Genomic DNA, 17,310 nt, shown 5'->3' with positions numbered 1-17,310 from the left:
ATGTTCATTGAAATGAAAAATGAACAAACTAAATTAAATAAAAAAAAAGAAAAGCTATTATTGTAGAATGTGTATGAGGATCCAAGGTGAAAAGAGGGGAGCAGAGGGGTGAGGACTGGAGAGGGGCTTAATTATAGGGTTGTATAATTTGATAGTTGGAGGGAGAGGTGGGTAAAGGAAAATGGAAAGATCTAATGTGAAAAACAATATATATGAAACTTGTAAGTAAACCAGTATAAAACAAAAATTTTATAAAAACTAATAATAATAATAATAATTTTAAGAAGTTTTAAAAAGCACTTAAATAAAGCAAATATCACAAAAACCCCACCCTAATGTTAAACAATGCAAAATGTTAATGACAAGAGAAACTGCACAAGGGTGAGAAGGGTGGATAACAAATCTGTGTTTATGGCATAATTTTTTGTAAACCCAAAACTGCTTTGTATAAATAAACTTTAAATACATCAAAAGGATAATCTGTAATTATATTTAACAATCTAAAATTTCTAGGTAGAAAACCAGCAAGGCTTGAAGAACCATCAACCAACTTGAATTAATCTTGATATCTATGGAACATCTAAAGGATACACCAACTCTGCAGGGGCATAGACAGCATGAGCTGCTTACAAAGTCTGAACAAGTTTAAAAATGTTCAAATCATATTGAAAGTGTTAAAAACCACAAAAATTTAACTAGAAATTAATAACAGAAAGACATCTCAAAAATCCTTCTAAATAATCGTATGGCTAAAGAAGAAAACAAAGATACAGAAAAGTTAGTTTGAACATAATGGAAATAAAACGAAATGCAACATCAAATTTTCTGGAATTCAGTAACAAGCGTATTTTGAGGAAAAAATTAGAACACAAAACATCCAAAGAAAAAAAGACTAAAAGTCCCAAATCAATGACCTTGCTTCCAATTTAAGAAACTAGAAAATTAAAAGCTAATCAAAACAAACTAATCAGAGAACATAAATTATTATAGAAATCAATATAAATTTAAAAAAATTGAGAAAAACCAATGAAATCAAAATACGTTCTTTGGATTAACAATAAAATTTATAAACTTCTAGTCAGAGTTATTAGAAGAGAAAGAATGATTACACAAATAATAACATCACAAGTGAGGGACATGCTATCACTAATAAATTCAGTGAAAGATATAATCTTCTAAAACTCAATCCGAAAGAAAAAACTAGCTCTCAGTATTGTTGAGTTGGAACTGACTCAGTTCCCTCTCCAGTGGGTTTCCAAGGCTATAAATCACATTTTTAAAAAAAGCCTAGCTAGTGAAATCTCCAAATTACTGAGGAGTAACGATGTTAGTTTGAGGACTAAGATGCATCTGATTCAGGCCATGGCCTTTCTGATCACTTTCTATGCATCTGAGAGCTGGACAATGAACAAGGATGACAGAAGAATTGATGCCTTTGAGTTGTGGTGTTGGAGAAGAGCACTGAACATCCATCCCATCATGGACTGCCAAAAGAACAAACAAATATGTCTTGGTGAAGGTGCAGCCAGAGTGCTCTTTAGATAAAGACATGATGCTTTGTTGTTGTTGTGTACTGAAGTATCAGAACTGATTCAAAGCTGGACCCTCCAATGGGTTTTCAGAGGCAGTTAATTTCACAGGACGAGAATGCTCTTCTTTCTCCCCCCAGAGCAGCTGGTGGCCTTGAACCATGTGCCTTTGGGATTGCAGCACAACTTCTTGCCACTGGACCATGTTGTTAGGAGGGCTGGGCTATTCCTTGGAGAGGGACATGATGCTCAGAAAGGGAGAGGGTTGGTAAAGGAAAGGAAGACTTTCAACTAGGTGGATTGACACAGTGTCTGCTGTGATGGGCTCCACTGTGTCAGGAAATGTGAGAATGCCACAGGATAGGAGAGAGTACAGATCTGTTGTTCACAGGGTCTGGATAAGTCATACTCTGCTCAACAGCAGATGACAACAACAACAACTGACAGAAAAGGAGAGTTCATGCTCCTCGCATGAAACTCCTGATGGATTTGAACCACCAGAGAGGTATGGCCTTTACATTAGTGGTAAATACCCTACAACGTAGGTCCCAGAGCTCCCTCAACAAGAAACAGAAAACCAAATAGCTTTATATGTTATCATTGTTGGTAGGCCCCATCCGGTAGACTACAATGCATAGTAACCCCATGAAGAACAGATCTGAACCTTGCTCTATCCTGCAATCATCCTCACAATCTTGAGCTTGTAGTTACAATCTCTGTGTTAATCAGTCTCGTTGAGTCCTGAACTTCCATGCATGCATTTTCCAGCATGATGTCTTTTTCCAAAGATGTATTTTTCCAAGCCTTTTTTGGCTACAAGTCCAAAGTACATGAAAAGAAGCTCACCAGTAAATCCCTCCAAGACTCCAACTCATAACTGAGCCTCCAGCGGGTTTTCAGAGACAGTAAATTACACGGAAGGAGGCTGTCCATCTTTCTCCAGTGGAGCAGCTGGTAAGCTGGTGGATTCAAACGGTGTGCCTTTGAGATTGCAGTGCAGTTTCTTGCCGCTATCTAATCAGCTAAGTAGATAGATGATGACAGGTATAGATAGATAGATAGATAGATAGATAGATAGATAGATAGATAGATAGATAGATAGATGATAGATAGATAATAGATAGATAGATAGATGATAGATAGATAATAGATAGATAGATAGATAGATAGATAGATAGATAGATAGATAGACAATAGATGATATAGATCATAGATGATCTAGATCATAGATCATACATACATACATACACACACACACACACACACACACACACACACACAGAAAGACAGACATGGGAGAAGGATGAGCAATCTTCTCTTGAGTGATTAACCAGCTCAGAAAACCCACCAAAGGGTCAGCTACCAGGTCAGTTCCAACTTGACAGTACACAATAACAACAGATATTAATATAGAGAAAGTCATGCATAACTCACAGTGACCCTATGAACAACTCTGAATTTTGTCATATCCTGAGCCAGCTTCACTATAAAATACTCTTAAAAAAATACTTTAAAAATGTGTTTTGGTTTACATACAAAAGTCATATACACTGTTTCACTTATATATAGTGTTCCATACATCCCTCCATTCACACTGTATTTCACATTATCATTCCTATACATGGTGTTTTATAAAATTAACAATCATTAATCCATGTCTGTCATTACCCCACCCTTTCAGGTTCCCAGTTGATCTTTCTTAATTCCTTCACGCTCTCACTCTGCCCACCAAAATCTGCTAACTTGAGATTTTACCCCCTCCAACCCTCAGTATTCCTTCCTGCTTCCCCTTTCCCTCTTGGACTTCGGTACAGCTCTTAATAGCAATCCTTCTATTTTTACAATAATAGTCTTATGCAGTATTTGTCTTTATGAGACTGAGTTAGTTCACTCAGCATAATGCTCTCCAGTCTCTCCTATATTATATTTTTAAAAATCATTGCTTCTCAGTGATGCATAGTATTCCATTGTGTCAATGTACTACAATTTCTCAATCCATTTGTTTGTTGACCATCAAATACTCTTTACAAATTTTAGCAAATTGAATAAAACAATATAATAAAAATCCTATTCTATCACCGAGATTTATTTTAATAATTTGAGAGTGATTGATTTGATTAAAACAATGTAACTGACCATACTAATAGACTTAAAACCACTGATGAAAGAAGTGAAAAAAATCAAGCTTAGAGTTATAATACTTAGGATTCTTGTTGTTGTTATGTGCCATCATGTTGCCTGTGCTTATAGCAACCCTATGTACAACAGCTATGAAACCTGCCCTATCCTGAGCTAGTCCAATGTCTCTGACACCTCTATCCTCTATTGTCCCAGTGACTGTATCAATTCATTGCATCCAGCATCTTCCTTTCCTGCTCTATCCTCTATCCTTTCAAGCATGATATCTTTCTCCAAGTATTGGTCCCTCCAGGCTACATGCCCACAGGATGGGAGAAAGAGATTCAGAATCCTTGCCTTCAAGGAGAAACTTTGTTTCACCCTCTCCAAGACAGACCTGTTTGTTCTTTTGGCAGTCCATGATATGTTCATTACTCTTCACCAGCACTACAATTCAAAGGCATCCATTTTTCTACTGTTATCCTTAGTCATTATCCAGCTCTCTGATGCCTAGCAAGTAATTGTGAAGACCATGGTTTGGATCAGGTGCACCTTAATTTCTAGACTACCATCATGAGAGGTCACTGACAGCAGACTTATCAAATGCAATTCATCTTTTGATTTCCTGACTGCTAGTGTCAAGAGTGTTGATTGTGGATCCAAGCAAGATGAAATTGTTAACAATCTCAATTTCCTCTCCATCTATAGTGATGCTGCCAATTGGCCCCCTGTTGAGAATCTTTGTTTTCTTGATATTGAGCTTCAATCTATATTGAAGACTGCAGTCCTTGACCTTCAGCAGCAAACGCTTCAGGTCCTCCTCAGTTTTGGCAAGCAAGCTTGTGTCATCTACATATTGTAGGGTGTTGATGAGAATTCCTCCAATCCTAAAGTCACATTCCTCCTCATAAAACCTAGCCTCCTGAATGATCTAACAAATATCAAAATAAGGTAGAAGGAGTACACAGAGTCACTGTATTAAAAATAATTTGCCACTGATATATTTCAAGAAGTACCTGAATATGATCATGAGCCAGTGGTAATGAAGAAAAAAGTTCAAGCTGCACTGAAGACATTGAGCAAAAATAAGACCCTAGGTATATATGGGATACCAACTGACTTGCTTAAGATGACAGATGTAGCCCTGGACATGCTTACCAATCTATGACAGGAAATTTGGAGGACAGCTGCCTGGCTAGCTAACTGGAAGAGTTTCATGTTTGTTCTCAATTCCAAGAAAAATGATGTAACAGAATGTGGAAATAAATTATTGAAAAATATCATTAATATCACAAGTAAGGAAAATATTGCTGAAGATCATCCCAAAACTGCAAAAACAGAGGATAGATAGAGAACTGGCAGAAATTCAAGCTGGGACATCATAGCTGATGCCAGATGGATCCTGGTTAAAAGCAAAGAAAATCAGAAGAAAGTCTATTTGTGCTTTATTGACTATGCAAAGGTATTTGATGACATTGATCATTAAAATTATGACTAACATTGAGAAGAATAGAAATCCTTGCACACTTATTATGCTCTTGTGAAACCTATACCTAGACCAAGAGGCTATTAAGCAAACAGGGAAAGGGAAAATGGAATGGTTGAAAATTAGGAAAAGTGTGTGTCAAGGTTGTATCCCCTCTCCCTATCTATTTAATCCCTATGTGGAGAAAATTATTCAAGGAGCTGGACTCTACTTAGACAAATGTTGCATCAAGATCAGAGGAAGACTCATCAACAATTTCCAGGAAGCTGAAAGTGAGGAGGACTTGAAGCACTTGCTGCAGAAGATCAAACAAAGCAGCCTTCCATATGGATTGCATCTCAGTGTCAAGAAAACAAAACTCAAATCTCCCAGTGGTCCTGCAGATCTGCTTCCTGTTTCAATAGTGTTTGAATGGAACAGATCCAATGATCCCCACCTCCAGCCTCCAACCTCATCTCCATGTATAACCTTGAGACCATCTTCTTAGCCATCTGCTATTTTCAGGACACACCAACAGTGGTTTTTTGTTTATTTGTGTTTGCTTGTTTGTTTAGTTCCAAATCCTGACCAACTCTGAGCTCTCAGATCCATCAGAATTATTCTGATGAAATGGAGACCGACATCAACTGGGTTTTTATTTTGACTGTGATGGTGTGACCTGGCCTTGGAAAGTGTGGGTCACTTTTTCTATGAGTTGACAAAAGAGAAGCACAAGAAAGCTGTAAAACTATTGCAGTTGCCATATCCTCTTCCAAGATATATAGAAACCTTTCCAGGATAAATAGGGGAAAGACCCCATGTAATTCCATGGAAGCAGCCTTGGCCTTGCAAAAGGACCTAAATCAGGCCCTTCTGGATTTGCACTCTGTGGGCTCTACCCACACAGACCCCACTGCTGTGACTTTCTGAAGGCCACTTCCTGGATGAAGAAGTGAAACTGCTGAAGAAGAGATGGTGACTTCAACATTAGGCCAGGATGAGCAGACTATCTCTTCAAGTGAATCAACCTCAACTCTGACTAGGGGCCCTTCAGGACCTACTAAGGGTTCTCTACATATCCCTGCCATCAACAATAAGTTTCTCTTTCTCACCTTGGGGCATAATTTCATCCACCCAGAAGCCCCTAACCCAAGCCTTGTGAAAAAAATGGAAACAATAAAGCTTTTTATAACAATAATAACAAAAAGAAAACGAAACTCTTGCCGCTGGACCAATAGGCAACATCATGGTATATGGAAAAAATATTGAGACTGTCAACAACTTCATCTTGCTTGAATATACAATAAATACACTTAGCAGTCAGGAGATCAGGAGACTTATCACACAGGGAAAGTCTAGTCAGGGACCTCTCCAAACTATTGAGAAACACCGATGTTAAAGACTAAGGTGCACCTGATTCACTCACTATGCATCTGAGAGCTGGACAACGACAGAAGATGAATTGATGCCTTTGAACTGTGGAGTGTTAGAAGAGTGCTGAATATGAGATGGACTGCTAAAATAATAAACATGTGTATCTTGGAGAAGAAGTAGCCAGTGTGCTCCTTGGAGTCATCTTGTGTACTTTCTGCATGTTGCTAGGAGAAATCATTCCTTAGAGAGGGACATCATGCTTGGAAACGTGGAAGGACAGTGAAGGAGAGGAAGATCCTTAACCAGGTGGATTAACACAGTGACTGCAATAATGAGCTTGAACGTGTCAGAGACTGTGAGGATGGCACAGGATAGGATAGGATTCAGATCGGTTGTTCATAGGATTGTTATAAGTCAGACTTGATTTGATAGCACCTAACAACCAAACATAGGGTTTTCCCCTATGTTGTAAGGAGGGACAGGTCCTTAGAGAGGGATATCATGCTTGGGAGGGTGGAGGGACGGCGTAAGAAGGGAAGACCCTCTATGAGGTGGATTGATTCAGTGACTGGGGTAATCGGGATGGGTGTGTAAGAGGCAGTGCAATTGGCACAGGATAAAGCAAGGTTTACTGTTGTACATAGGGTTACTATGAGTTGCAAGCGACACGACGGCATATAACAATAACAACAACAACAACAACCAAACAATAGCAAAAAACCACTACATGATCATCTTAATAGAGGCAGAAGCTCTTCCCTATCTGACACTCCACTATCTTCTTCCAGATAATCTTCATCAGTAAAGTCTCAGTTTAGGTATTACCTTTAGAGAGCCTATACAGCCTGGCTCCTAAGCTTGACAAAGTCTCAGTCTAAATTTTATTTGGCATGTACTTTATTGTACAGAAATCCACTAGTCAGCTGTGATGTGTTTGATTTCATTTTCTGAGTATTACTGATGCTTACTTGGTGGAATAGATATACATTTTTGCATCCAGAGTATCTGATATATTACGGGTGATTAGCAAGTGCTCAGCAGGGAGCTCTGATGGAGTAGTGGTTTCATTGCTTTCTGAAATGTAGCCAGTTCTAATCTACCAGCAGCTCCAAGGAAGGAAGATGGCCAGTTCCCTCCCATGTGATTTACAGCCTCCCAAAATAAACTGGAGGAGCAGCTATGAGTGGGCTTTGACTCAGGAGCAATGAGCTTGACTTTTGTTGGTTTCTTACGTATTTCCCCCCAGCAAGTGCCTTCTGGAAGAAGCTAAGTTATGGGTACAGAGTAACATGCTGTGCTGTGCACATCAGGGCCTGTCTTCCTGTAGTTACTATAGTCTTGTGTTGAAGAATACATCTGCAAAGCATCCGAGATCACTTGTCTCCCAATAAAACCTGTTTCTAAAGATGTGTTCACCCAAAGTCCCAGAAGGAAAATGCAGACAAGAGACATAAACACACACACACACACACACACACACACACACACACACATTGGGATGAACATGGCTGCAGCATGTCAGTTTGTAGAGCACTCACTCCTGTGGCATGTGTTATGAACAAACTTCCCCATGCCCTCTGAGACAAGTGCAACTGTCATGCCTATGTAGGGAAAGTCATTCAGGGAAGATGACTGGCTCAGTCCCATGTGTTTACTTTGCATATCTGGAAGCTTCTCTAAGTGCTATAGCTACTGCACAAATGAGAATCAGACTCTGATTACACATTCATGGGGTGAGAAGTAAATTGTTTTAATTGCATCAAAACTAAGTAGCATAAGTGTCAAAACTATATTATCTACTCAGTTCAAAGATAAAAACAGCACAGGAAACAAAGTATTTAAAGAGTTAAACATTAAAAGTGTGAGGACATCATCATAAGTAAAGGCTCACCTATTTATATAGGTTTGTCCTCCAAATCAAGCCTCAAAAAATAATTAACCCAGTTTGTATTTGATCAGGTAATGTTGAAATAATTTGAGGCACTCTAATGTCTGCATGGCATGCCTAGATGTCCAGAGAGAAAACAGGCAGGATCTAGAAGTTTCATCGTTTTGACAGGGATATAGGAAAGTCAGGTCAATTTTCTTAAATGTTTATAGAAGCTCTGGTGGTCTAGTGCTAAGAGGCTGCACTGCCCTCTGAAAGCACATGGTTCAAATCTGTCAGCTGCTCCATGGAAGAAAGATGTGATATACTGTGATATACTGCCTCTGAAAATCTACTAGAGGGTCAGATATGGGCCATCTCCAACTTGATGGCATACACTACCACCAACACCAACATGACCACTTAGTGCACAAGTGGCCAAAAGCTCTAAGGCAGTGCATTCGTCCATCCATTGGAATTCATAATAAACCCCTTTACATTTGGGGCATGAGGAGAGCTGGGTGGGGCTACTGAATGGGGAAGCCAATTAACACATAGTGGGACAAGAAAAGGCCTTGCCAATCAGACAGAAAGGACATGCCTCATCTGGGAAGTGTTACTTGGCTGGAAGAGGTAAAGGGCCAACACTTAACTCCACTTTGAAAGCCTGATTTTGTCCACTCTGCCCTAGAGCCATCCTAGGACTTCTGGATGCATCTGAAGTTATTTTCGACTTCTGAGTAAGTTAGCTGGCTTTCTTTCTTTTTTCTCACTAGACATTCTTAACTAAACTCAACTTAGGTCTCTAAGCCAGAGGGCTGGCTGAGTAGGGTCAACAGGTTTTTCTAGATGCATTCAATCTAAGGATTATTGTCTGATCCTAGAAAGACACCTGACCAGATAGTGCTCTGTGGCAGAGCTCAACATACAGAGGCTATTTGCACATTACTTGATGTGACTTTGGAAAGTAGTAAGGGCTAGGTCTTCTTTCCAGGAACCAGTACATGCTGGATATCTTCCACTGGTGCCTGTGGTGCATCTGTAACTGCTCATCCTAGAGTCTGACTTGGACAACTATCGACAGACTCTTTGACCTCCTTCTTCCTTTGAGTCTAGACCAAGGACGGTATGGTCATAGAATGGAAAGGATTGTGAAGAGTATACTGGCTCTGTCCTGCCTGGTTACTGTGGACTGACTGCGACTGTGGACAAAGGTCATGAATCCTCCTGCCACTAAGGTCAGTTTTGTAAGAACCTTCCCACTCTCTGCCATGGGTTCAGCTTACACTCTAAACTCTTTTGAGTAAAGTGGACCATCTGTCCTCTACCCATAACCAAATGACACATATGAGTCATTTCTAGGATCCATAAGGACTTCTTCCTCCTTTCAAGGTGTCTTTCTTCATGCCCTGTGACAATGTGAAAAGCTTCCATCCTGCTGCTGTAGCCACCACAGGCTCCCAGATTGCACCCTTGGCTCCCCTTCCCCCTTATCACCAGTGCTTCTTTATGAGGTGTTTCTGATCTCAGTATCATGTCCTTAGGCCCTGCAGCATGTGTATAAGCCTCCACTTGTCACTGAGTCCTCCCTGGTGCTGCCCATCAGACAACCCTGATCTTACATACCTCCTCCCACCTGGAGCCCCTGCAGAGGCTTCCTTTCCTTCTGCCCTGTTCCTTGCCCTGTGTAACTTAACCCTTCCCCTCTCCACTTCAATAGAAACAGTGGCTCTTCTCAAATTACTTCTTAGGGTGTCAAAATAAGAAGAATTTCTTAAGAGCTAATGTTTATCAGCCTTCATTCTTTTGCCCTTTCTTGCTTTTAATTCTTTATCACTAGATTTACAGGTAACATCATTACATGTAGAGAAAAGATTGATATTGTCAATGCGTTCATTTTATGTGGGTGTATAATCAATACCCATGGTAGCAACAGTCAAGAAATAAAAGCATTAGGGAAATCTGCTGTTAAGGACCTCTCTAAAATGCTAAAGAACAAAGATATCAGTTTAAAGACTAAGGTAGACCTGATCCAAGCCCTGATATTTTCAATTGCTTCCTATGCTTCTGAAAGTTGCACAGTGAATAAGGGTGACCAAAGAAGAATCGATGCCTTTGAATTGTAGTGTTGAAGAGTACTGAATGTCTAATGAACTGACAGAAGAACAACCAAATCTACTTTGGGCATGTTGTCAGGAGGGACCAGATTATGGTAAAAAACTGCATTTCGAAAAAGTTCAGAGAAAGAAAGAAAGAACTTCAATGGGATGGACTGCAGTAAGATTTGACACACAATGACTGTAATAATGGGAAAGAGTATATTAGATATGATGAGGACAGTACAGAACAAGACAAGGTTTCGATCTGCTGTTCATGTTGTTGCTATAAGTCATTGTTGACTGGATGACATCTAGCAAGTTACAGTTGGCAATTTGCCTGAGGTCAGTAAGTAAAAAGGTAGTAAGCAGATAGGATTTGAACCAGGAATCTCTGTACACAACTCTGAGACCATAAAGAACAGAAGTAGGTACAGTTCCAGACTCCACATCTGTCTGAGGCCTCATCCACAAAGAGGGATACAGGTAAACCCTGTGTGCCAAATCTGAGTCAACAATCTGCTTATCGTCAATACTAGGCAATCATAATCCTGCCTTATACCCATCAGAGAGAGAGATTTTAGAGGCTGTTATGCAGCACTTTCTACCGGATGCTCAGGATTTTGATAGTTTACAAGTTCTGCTATCCAAGGTTTCTCTTAAAATGGGACCTTAAAAATTGCTCAAGGTGTTTGCTAAACTCTAGATTATTGACTTCTCCTGCAAAATTCCTGAACAGAGGACAGGTGATGCAAGATTCCTCCACTTCATGCACATCCTAGTGAACCTCATGGAATCTTCTGACACTTGGGCTTGATCAGAGATGGAGCCCCTGTTCTACCGACTAACAAACCACCTGGTATGCTGGGTGTCCTCAGGCCACTCACTGTACAGTGATCCTGAAGACCCTCCTGCAGTCTTCCTGTCCTGTCTACCCAGGCATTGTTCCAAACCTGAAGGTCCCTGCCACAGATCTTCCCACCTGGTCAGTATTAGGCTCTGCCTTCTCTATAAGGAGTCTCTGCTGTCCCACACACTCATTGGCACAGCTCACAACCCTGCCTTGATGCTTAGAATAGATCAGCCTTCACCACAGCCACTCCCCCCAGAGTCAGGAGGAGCTTCTTGCCTGCACAGCCCAGAGGTAGTCCAGCCGCAGTTTGAGGTCCACCTGCCTGGAGTGCAGGCCCAGTGCGAAGGAGAAAAGCAGGACAGCCAGGAAAGGCTCGTAGCTATGCAAGGACATGGCAAGGCCCCTGGAAAAAAAGAGAAATTGGGCTTGGCCCAAGCTCATCACCACAGAAGATCAACTTTCAGAGGGCTTGCAGACTTCATGGTGGATTCCTTAGCATGACAGGGCTTAGATTAGACCATAACCTGGACATAAGGATTGGCATAAGGAGCATCCAGGGGGACAGACACCTATCATTGCAAAGTCTGGGTTCATATAGAATATGGTCCAAAGGAGAAAATGGAGAAGCCATCAAATTAATACATATATATCTCACAAGTGCTCTTGAGTTTTATTCTCAGAAGATGATGTAAGACATGGCTTTGGATCAAAACGGATTGTCCCTGAGCCACACTCACCCAGCTGCTCCCACGGGCCCGCTGAGCCCCAGCACAAAGATGGACAGCATGGTGAGCACTAGCAGGAGAAGTGTCTTGGGCCAGGAGGGGACACGCAGGAAGGTGGCAAGTGTGAGGGTGCCCACAAGGCAGCAGAGCAGAGCGTGGGGCACCAAGGTGCAGGGTGGGCCAGGCAATGTGGTGCTTCGGCTTTCAGGTAAGAGGACCACCAGGGAACTGTTGGGGCTCCTGGTCCAGGCCCAAGGCATGCAGCCTACCTGGGGGAAGGAGGAATAGAGGCCAATGTGAGAAAAGCAGGCAGTGGGACCCCCTACTAGCTGCGGCCCCCTCCTGTACCATGCCCTCCTGTCTCCCTATTCTGACCATCATTGGTACCACTGGCTCTTTTGTCCATTTTGCCCAGTTTGTTTAAAGTACCCCAAAGGCTTTACAAACTCTTCAGTAAGGTGGAAGCCACTCCAGTTTGGACTCTACAGCACCAAGTCCATTAACACTCCTCACCTCCATTTCAGCTTCATCTTGCCACTGATACAGCTTCTGTTCTCTGTACATCTGAGGGTAACAGTGTTCTCTTCCATCAAACAGCTTCTCCCCTCCTTGGCTGGTCTCTGGCTATTTGCTGATCTTAATTCCCACCCTCACTTCTAGTCTGGACACTCAAGGGGACATCTCTACGTGAATCCAAGGTCTTTCCTGGCCCTGAAACATACCTAGATATATCAACCTACTTAAGCTTTTTTTTTTGTCATTTTAATTACTTACCATACATCCTTGGGCCACTGAATAGATCAAGACCACAATGAAAATACACAAAGTGGTACGGATCTGAATTGTCAGGCACCCTGGAAAACACTGACCAACAAAACATTAATTTTTAAAGTATTCTATTACAAAGTTGATTCATGTACAAAGTAAATAATTCCCCCAGGGAGCCTGTTTATCACTGGAATTAACAGAATATATTAAATTGAGGGATAGCTATTTTTCAAATTTTAAATATGATATTATTTATAATTTAATATGACAAAATTTGATATTTTAAAAATAATCTTGAATCATTACATCTGAAAATGGTAAGAATTTGCATTTATTTGTGTCATCTTTTATGTTTTAATGAAATTTTATTATTTTTCTAATTACATTACTCTTAGAAATTATATTTTAAATACATTTCAAGACATTTAACAAGCAATTTCACAAAGTTTGGACATCTTATATTCAAGCTCCTAAATTAAGAACACAACTATAAACACTCACAGAACCCTCACAGGTGACAACAGCAACTAGCCATAGCGGCAAGGGCAGAACTGCTTTGAGAAGTGTGAATGGTACCTTTCACCCTGGTCCTGTGAAGTCAGATCCTATTTTCCCTGCTCAACATGGAGGGATCTAAAGCTCCAGGATCGCCAAACCTGATGTCACTTATTTTACAAAGTGGGTTGTTCATGATCACAAAGCTAGTAAGTTATATAATTGGATCTTGGTTCTAGGCTGCATGGGTCCTCACACTCCTCTTACAAAAACACCAGTCTTCCAAATATTCTCAGAAAGAGTATTTCTGCTCTGTAGTGGTATAGGTGGAAATGTTCTTAATGATCTTTCCTTTATTAATGGAGTCCAGACTGCATCTCTAGCCCAGCCCATGTCATCTACTTCTATCCCCAGTTAGGCAAGGCATAACACCAGATCTTGCAGTCATTCCACAGACAGACGGAATTCCTCACTAGCCAGATGTGCCCCTGAGGTCTTCATTACAGTCAAGCTCCACTCTGAGTAGAAGGCAAAAAAGGACTTGATGTCTTAGTAATCTACTATTGTTACAAGAAGAAGACCATAAACAGATGTTTTTAACAAACAGAAACTTATTTTCTCACAATTTAGGAAGTTCACAGTAAAAGTTTAGAGCACTGGCTCTAAGGGAAAGCTTTCTTTCTCCTTGTTTCTGGGTGAAGGTCCTGTCTCTTCAGCTTGTTTTCTGATTCCTTTCAGATTGCCAGTTGGTTTATCATCTCCTCCCATCTTTGCTTTCATCTACTCCATTTATATTTCATAAGAGTTTGACTAAGAAAACACCTTATATTGATCCTAACCATTGACATAGAAAGACAATCATTCCCAGGTGGAATTATAACCACATGTTGTTGTTGTTGTGTACCATCGAGTCAGATCAGCTGATCTTCCAGCTGACCCCAGTAGGTTTTCTGAGGCAGTTAATCAATCATACAGAAGGAGACTGCTGATCCTTTTCCCATGGAGCAGCTGATGTATTTGACCCACGTTCCTTTGGTATTGTAGTGCAGAGTTTTACAACTAATGGGGGAGTGGGAAGGGTAAATCACAATTCAAACTACAACAGTTGGTGACTACAAAAATCAAGACCTTTCCTGATAGAACATGAAGGAATCAAACTGACTGCATCTGTGGAAAGAGACTGTACAGAAGCTCAATATTATCAGTCAGCACAAGGCCAGGGGCCAACTATGAAACAGGATGCTCATATGAAAGTTCCGTTTGAAACTGAAGAAACCAAAGTAAGCCCACCATCTTGCATATATCCTGCCTGAACTTAGAAGCCATTTCAAGAGAACATTTGAAGCATTGAGTACTAGTGATAGAAGATGAGACAAGTTGTGGGACATTATCAAGGATAGCATACATGAAAAAAAGAAAAAGGCCACTAAAAAACAGGAAAGAAAGAAAACACCAAAACAGATGCCAGAACAGACTCTGAAACTTGCTCAAAAATCTAGAGAAGCTAGAAATGATGAAATAAGAGAACTGAATGGAAGACATAAAAAGCAGCTTTAGAAGACATAACAAAGTATTGTAGTAAAATGAGCCAAGATCTGGAGATGGAAGATCAATAGTGACAAAACTAGATTGGAATTTTTCAAGTTGAAAAAACTAAAGAATAAATTCAAGCCTCAAGTTTTAAGGCTGAAGGATTCTATGGTGAAAATATGTAATGGCGATGAAAGTGTCAAAGAAGATAGAAGGAATACCCAGACTCGGTGTACTAGAAAGATTTGGTCAATGCTCATTCATTTCAGGGAGCTGTATATGATCAAGAACTAAGGGTACTGAAGGAAGAAGATTAAGCTGCAGTTCAGGCAATTGTAAGAAAATAAGACTCCAGGATATGACAAAACAGAAATTGAAGCATTTAAGCCAATAGGTGCAGCTCTGGATATGCTCACTTATCTATGCTAAGAAATTTGAGAGATTAACTTAGCCAACCAATCTAATCAACCTAACCAACTGACCGGAAGACATCTGTGCTCATCCCAAAGAAAGAAATAACCATATGGTCCAGCTATCCCAGCACTGGCAACATATCTTAAGGGAATCAGAGTTGTGAAACAAATAGATATATATTCACCCACATTTACTGCTGCATTATTCACAATAGCAAAGAGAAAAACAGCTGAAGTGTGTGTCAAAAAAGGAATGAAAAGAGAAACTGGGATACGTTTAGACAATGGAGTATTGAAGAATTAAGGAAACACTAAACAATATGGATGAGTCTGGAGAACATTATACTAAGTGAAATAACTCAGTCATATAAGGATGAATACTGTATAAGACCACCGTTATTAAAACAGAGTGGTTAGGGACTGAGTGGGGAAGGGTTTCGTATTGCTTTGATGTTGTGAATTATGCCACCAGCATTTCAAATACCAGTAGGACTCCCATGGTGGGCATGCTTCAGCAGAGTAAGACAGACTAGAAGAAAAACCTAGCTATTTGCTTTCCAAACATAGCCAGTGGAAACTCTATGAATCTCAAAAGAATATGTTTGAAATAAATAAAACTCAATTTCTTTGTCATTGAACTAGTTCTGACTTATAGCAACCCTTTATCAGGTTTCCAAGTGTATAAATCACAATGGGACGAGACGGTCAGTCTTTCTCCATAGAGCTCAAGATAGGTCTCCAGACTGTAGGAAAATATCTCTTCTTGTTCAACCACAGGCGCTGCCATTGGCAATTGCATCTCCTCCTAACTGCCTGATAAACCACATTCACTCAGCTTCTCTCTCTCAACCAGAGGTATGGCCTTTGGGGTAGCAAGGCAACTCACTGAAGACTGATCTCCTTAGGTGTGAAAACACTCCAGTAGCTGCAAATAAGAACTAGAGTATAACAATGATTGTGAAGAAAACACATTTTATTCTGTTGTATATGACATCTCCATGAGTTGTTGTAGATTTCCATCAAATCAGAGATGACCCATAGTTGACCCTCAGCTGCTTTTCAGTTTAATAACATAGGAGGAGATTGCCCATCTTTTTTCATGAAACAGCTGGTGAATTTGAACAACATGTCTTCAGTATTGCTGCACAGCTCCATGAGCAGGCATCATAAAAATCACCATGATAAAAATTCTCATTCTTCTTATTTTTCTTAAAACTACTTAGAATAAGTATACTATGTTTCAAGCTCCACTGCAAGTGACTTAGAAATGTTAACTCCTTTACTCTTCATATCAAGGCAATGAAGTACATTCTATTTAACACAGATTAAGATCGAAGCTCAGTGAGGTGAAGCACTACCCAGGGTCTAAGAACTGGAACATACTTCCTGGATATAGTGTTATTAAAGCTGATTAAAATGAAAGTTCTCAATGATTATTACATGGGCCACACCAGCCTAAATGCCTAGCATAGAATCTCTGGGGTCCAAGTGAGGATGACAGTCTATATTATTTAACCAGAGGCATTTTGGGGTATATAACATTGTCATTTGTACATACTGCCAACTATTTGAGCAGTCATGTCCACCCACCTTATCTCTCTCTGTCTATAGCAGCCTCGCCTCCTACCTTCCATGTAACTTCCATATACATTCCAAGCAGGAATTAACCTTCTTCCATCCCTCCCTAACTTCTATCCCCGCCCTAATTGTCCCATGTGTGGATCTCAAAACCCAGCAATAAGGTTTATTTAGAACTTGAATAACTGCAAATTTGAGTAATAAATGGGATTCAACTCTTTCCATTTTTGAGGTTGATCTTTACTTCTTAAGAGTAGTTAGTGACTGTTGGCTAAATTGCAGCTGTAGGAGTGTCAAAAGCCTTGGCTTTGCATGTTTGATATTTATGGATTGAGAATTCATGGTACATTTACACAAGGGAATACTATGCAGCATGCAGGAGCAATAATTTTGTAAAGTGTTACCTAACTTGGGAGGGACTGGAGAGCATTATGCTGAGTGAACTAACTCAGTTCCATAAGGACAAATACTATATAAAAATTATTATTGTATAGTGAGC

General features: G+C 40.2%; 1 protein-coding gene across 1 annotated transcript in view; it reads right to left on the bottom strand.

Moving 5' to 3' along the window:
* Positions 1-17,310, bottom strand: part of ADCY1 (adenylate cyclase 1 (brain)) — a 461,486-nt gene that overhangs the window by 116,362 nt on the left and 327,814 nt on the right. Inside the window, exons 12-14 of the mRNA XM_006902175.1 lie at positions 12,802-12,891; positions 12,040-12,296; positions 11,579-11,705 (exon numbers count right to left, since the gene is read on the bottom strand). Of these exons, the coding sequence (XP_006902237.1) occupies positions 11,579-11,705; positions 12,040-12,296; positions 12,802-12,891 (474 nt within the window). The remainder of the gene's footprint in view (positions 1-11,578; positions 11,706-12,039; positions 12,297-12,801; positions 12,892-17,310) is intronic.

The sequence above is a fragment of the Elephantulus edwardii genome, unplaced genomic scaffold (genome assembly GCF_000299155.1).
Source record: "Elephantulus edwardii isolate Elephantulus edwardi_28Jun2011 unplaced genomic scaffold, EleEdw1.0 scaffold00376, whole genome shotgun sequence".
Taxonomy (NCBI): Eukaryota; Metazoa; Chordata; class Mammalia; order Macroscelidea; family Macroscelididae; genus Elephantulus; species Elephantulus edwardii.
The sequence above is the reverse complement of the archived record's forward strand: the minus strand, read 5'-3'. Positions and strand labels throughout refer to the sequence as shown.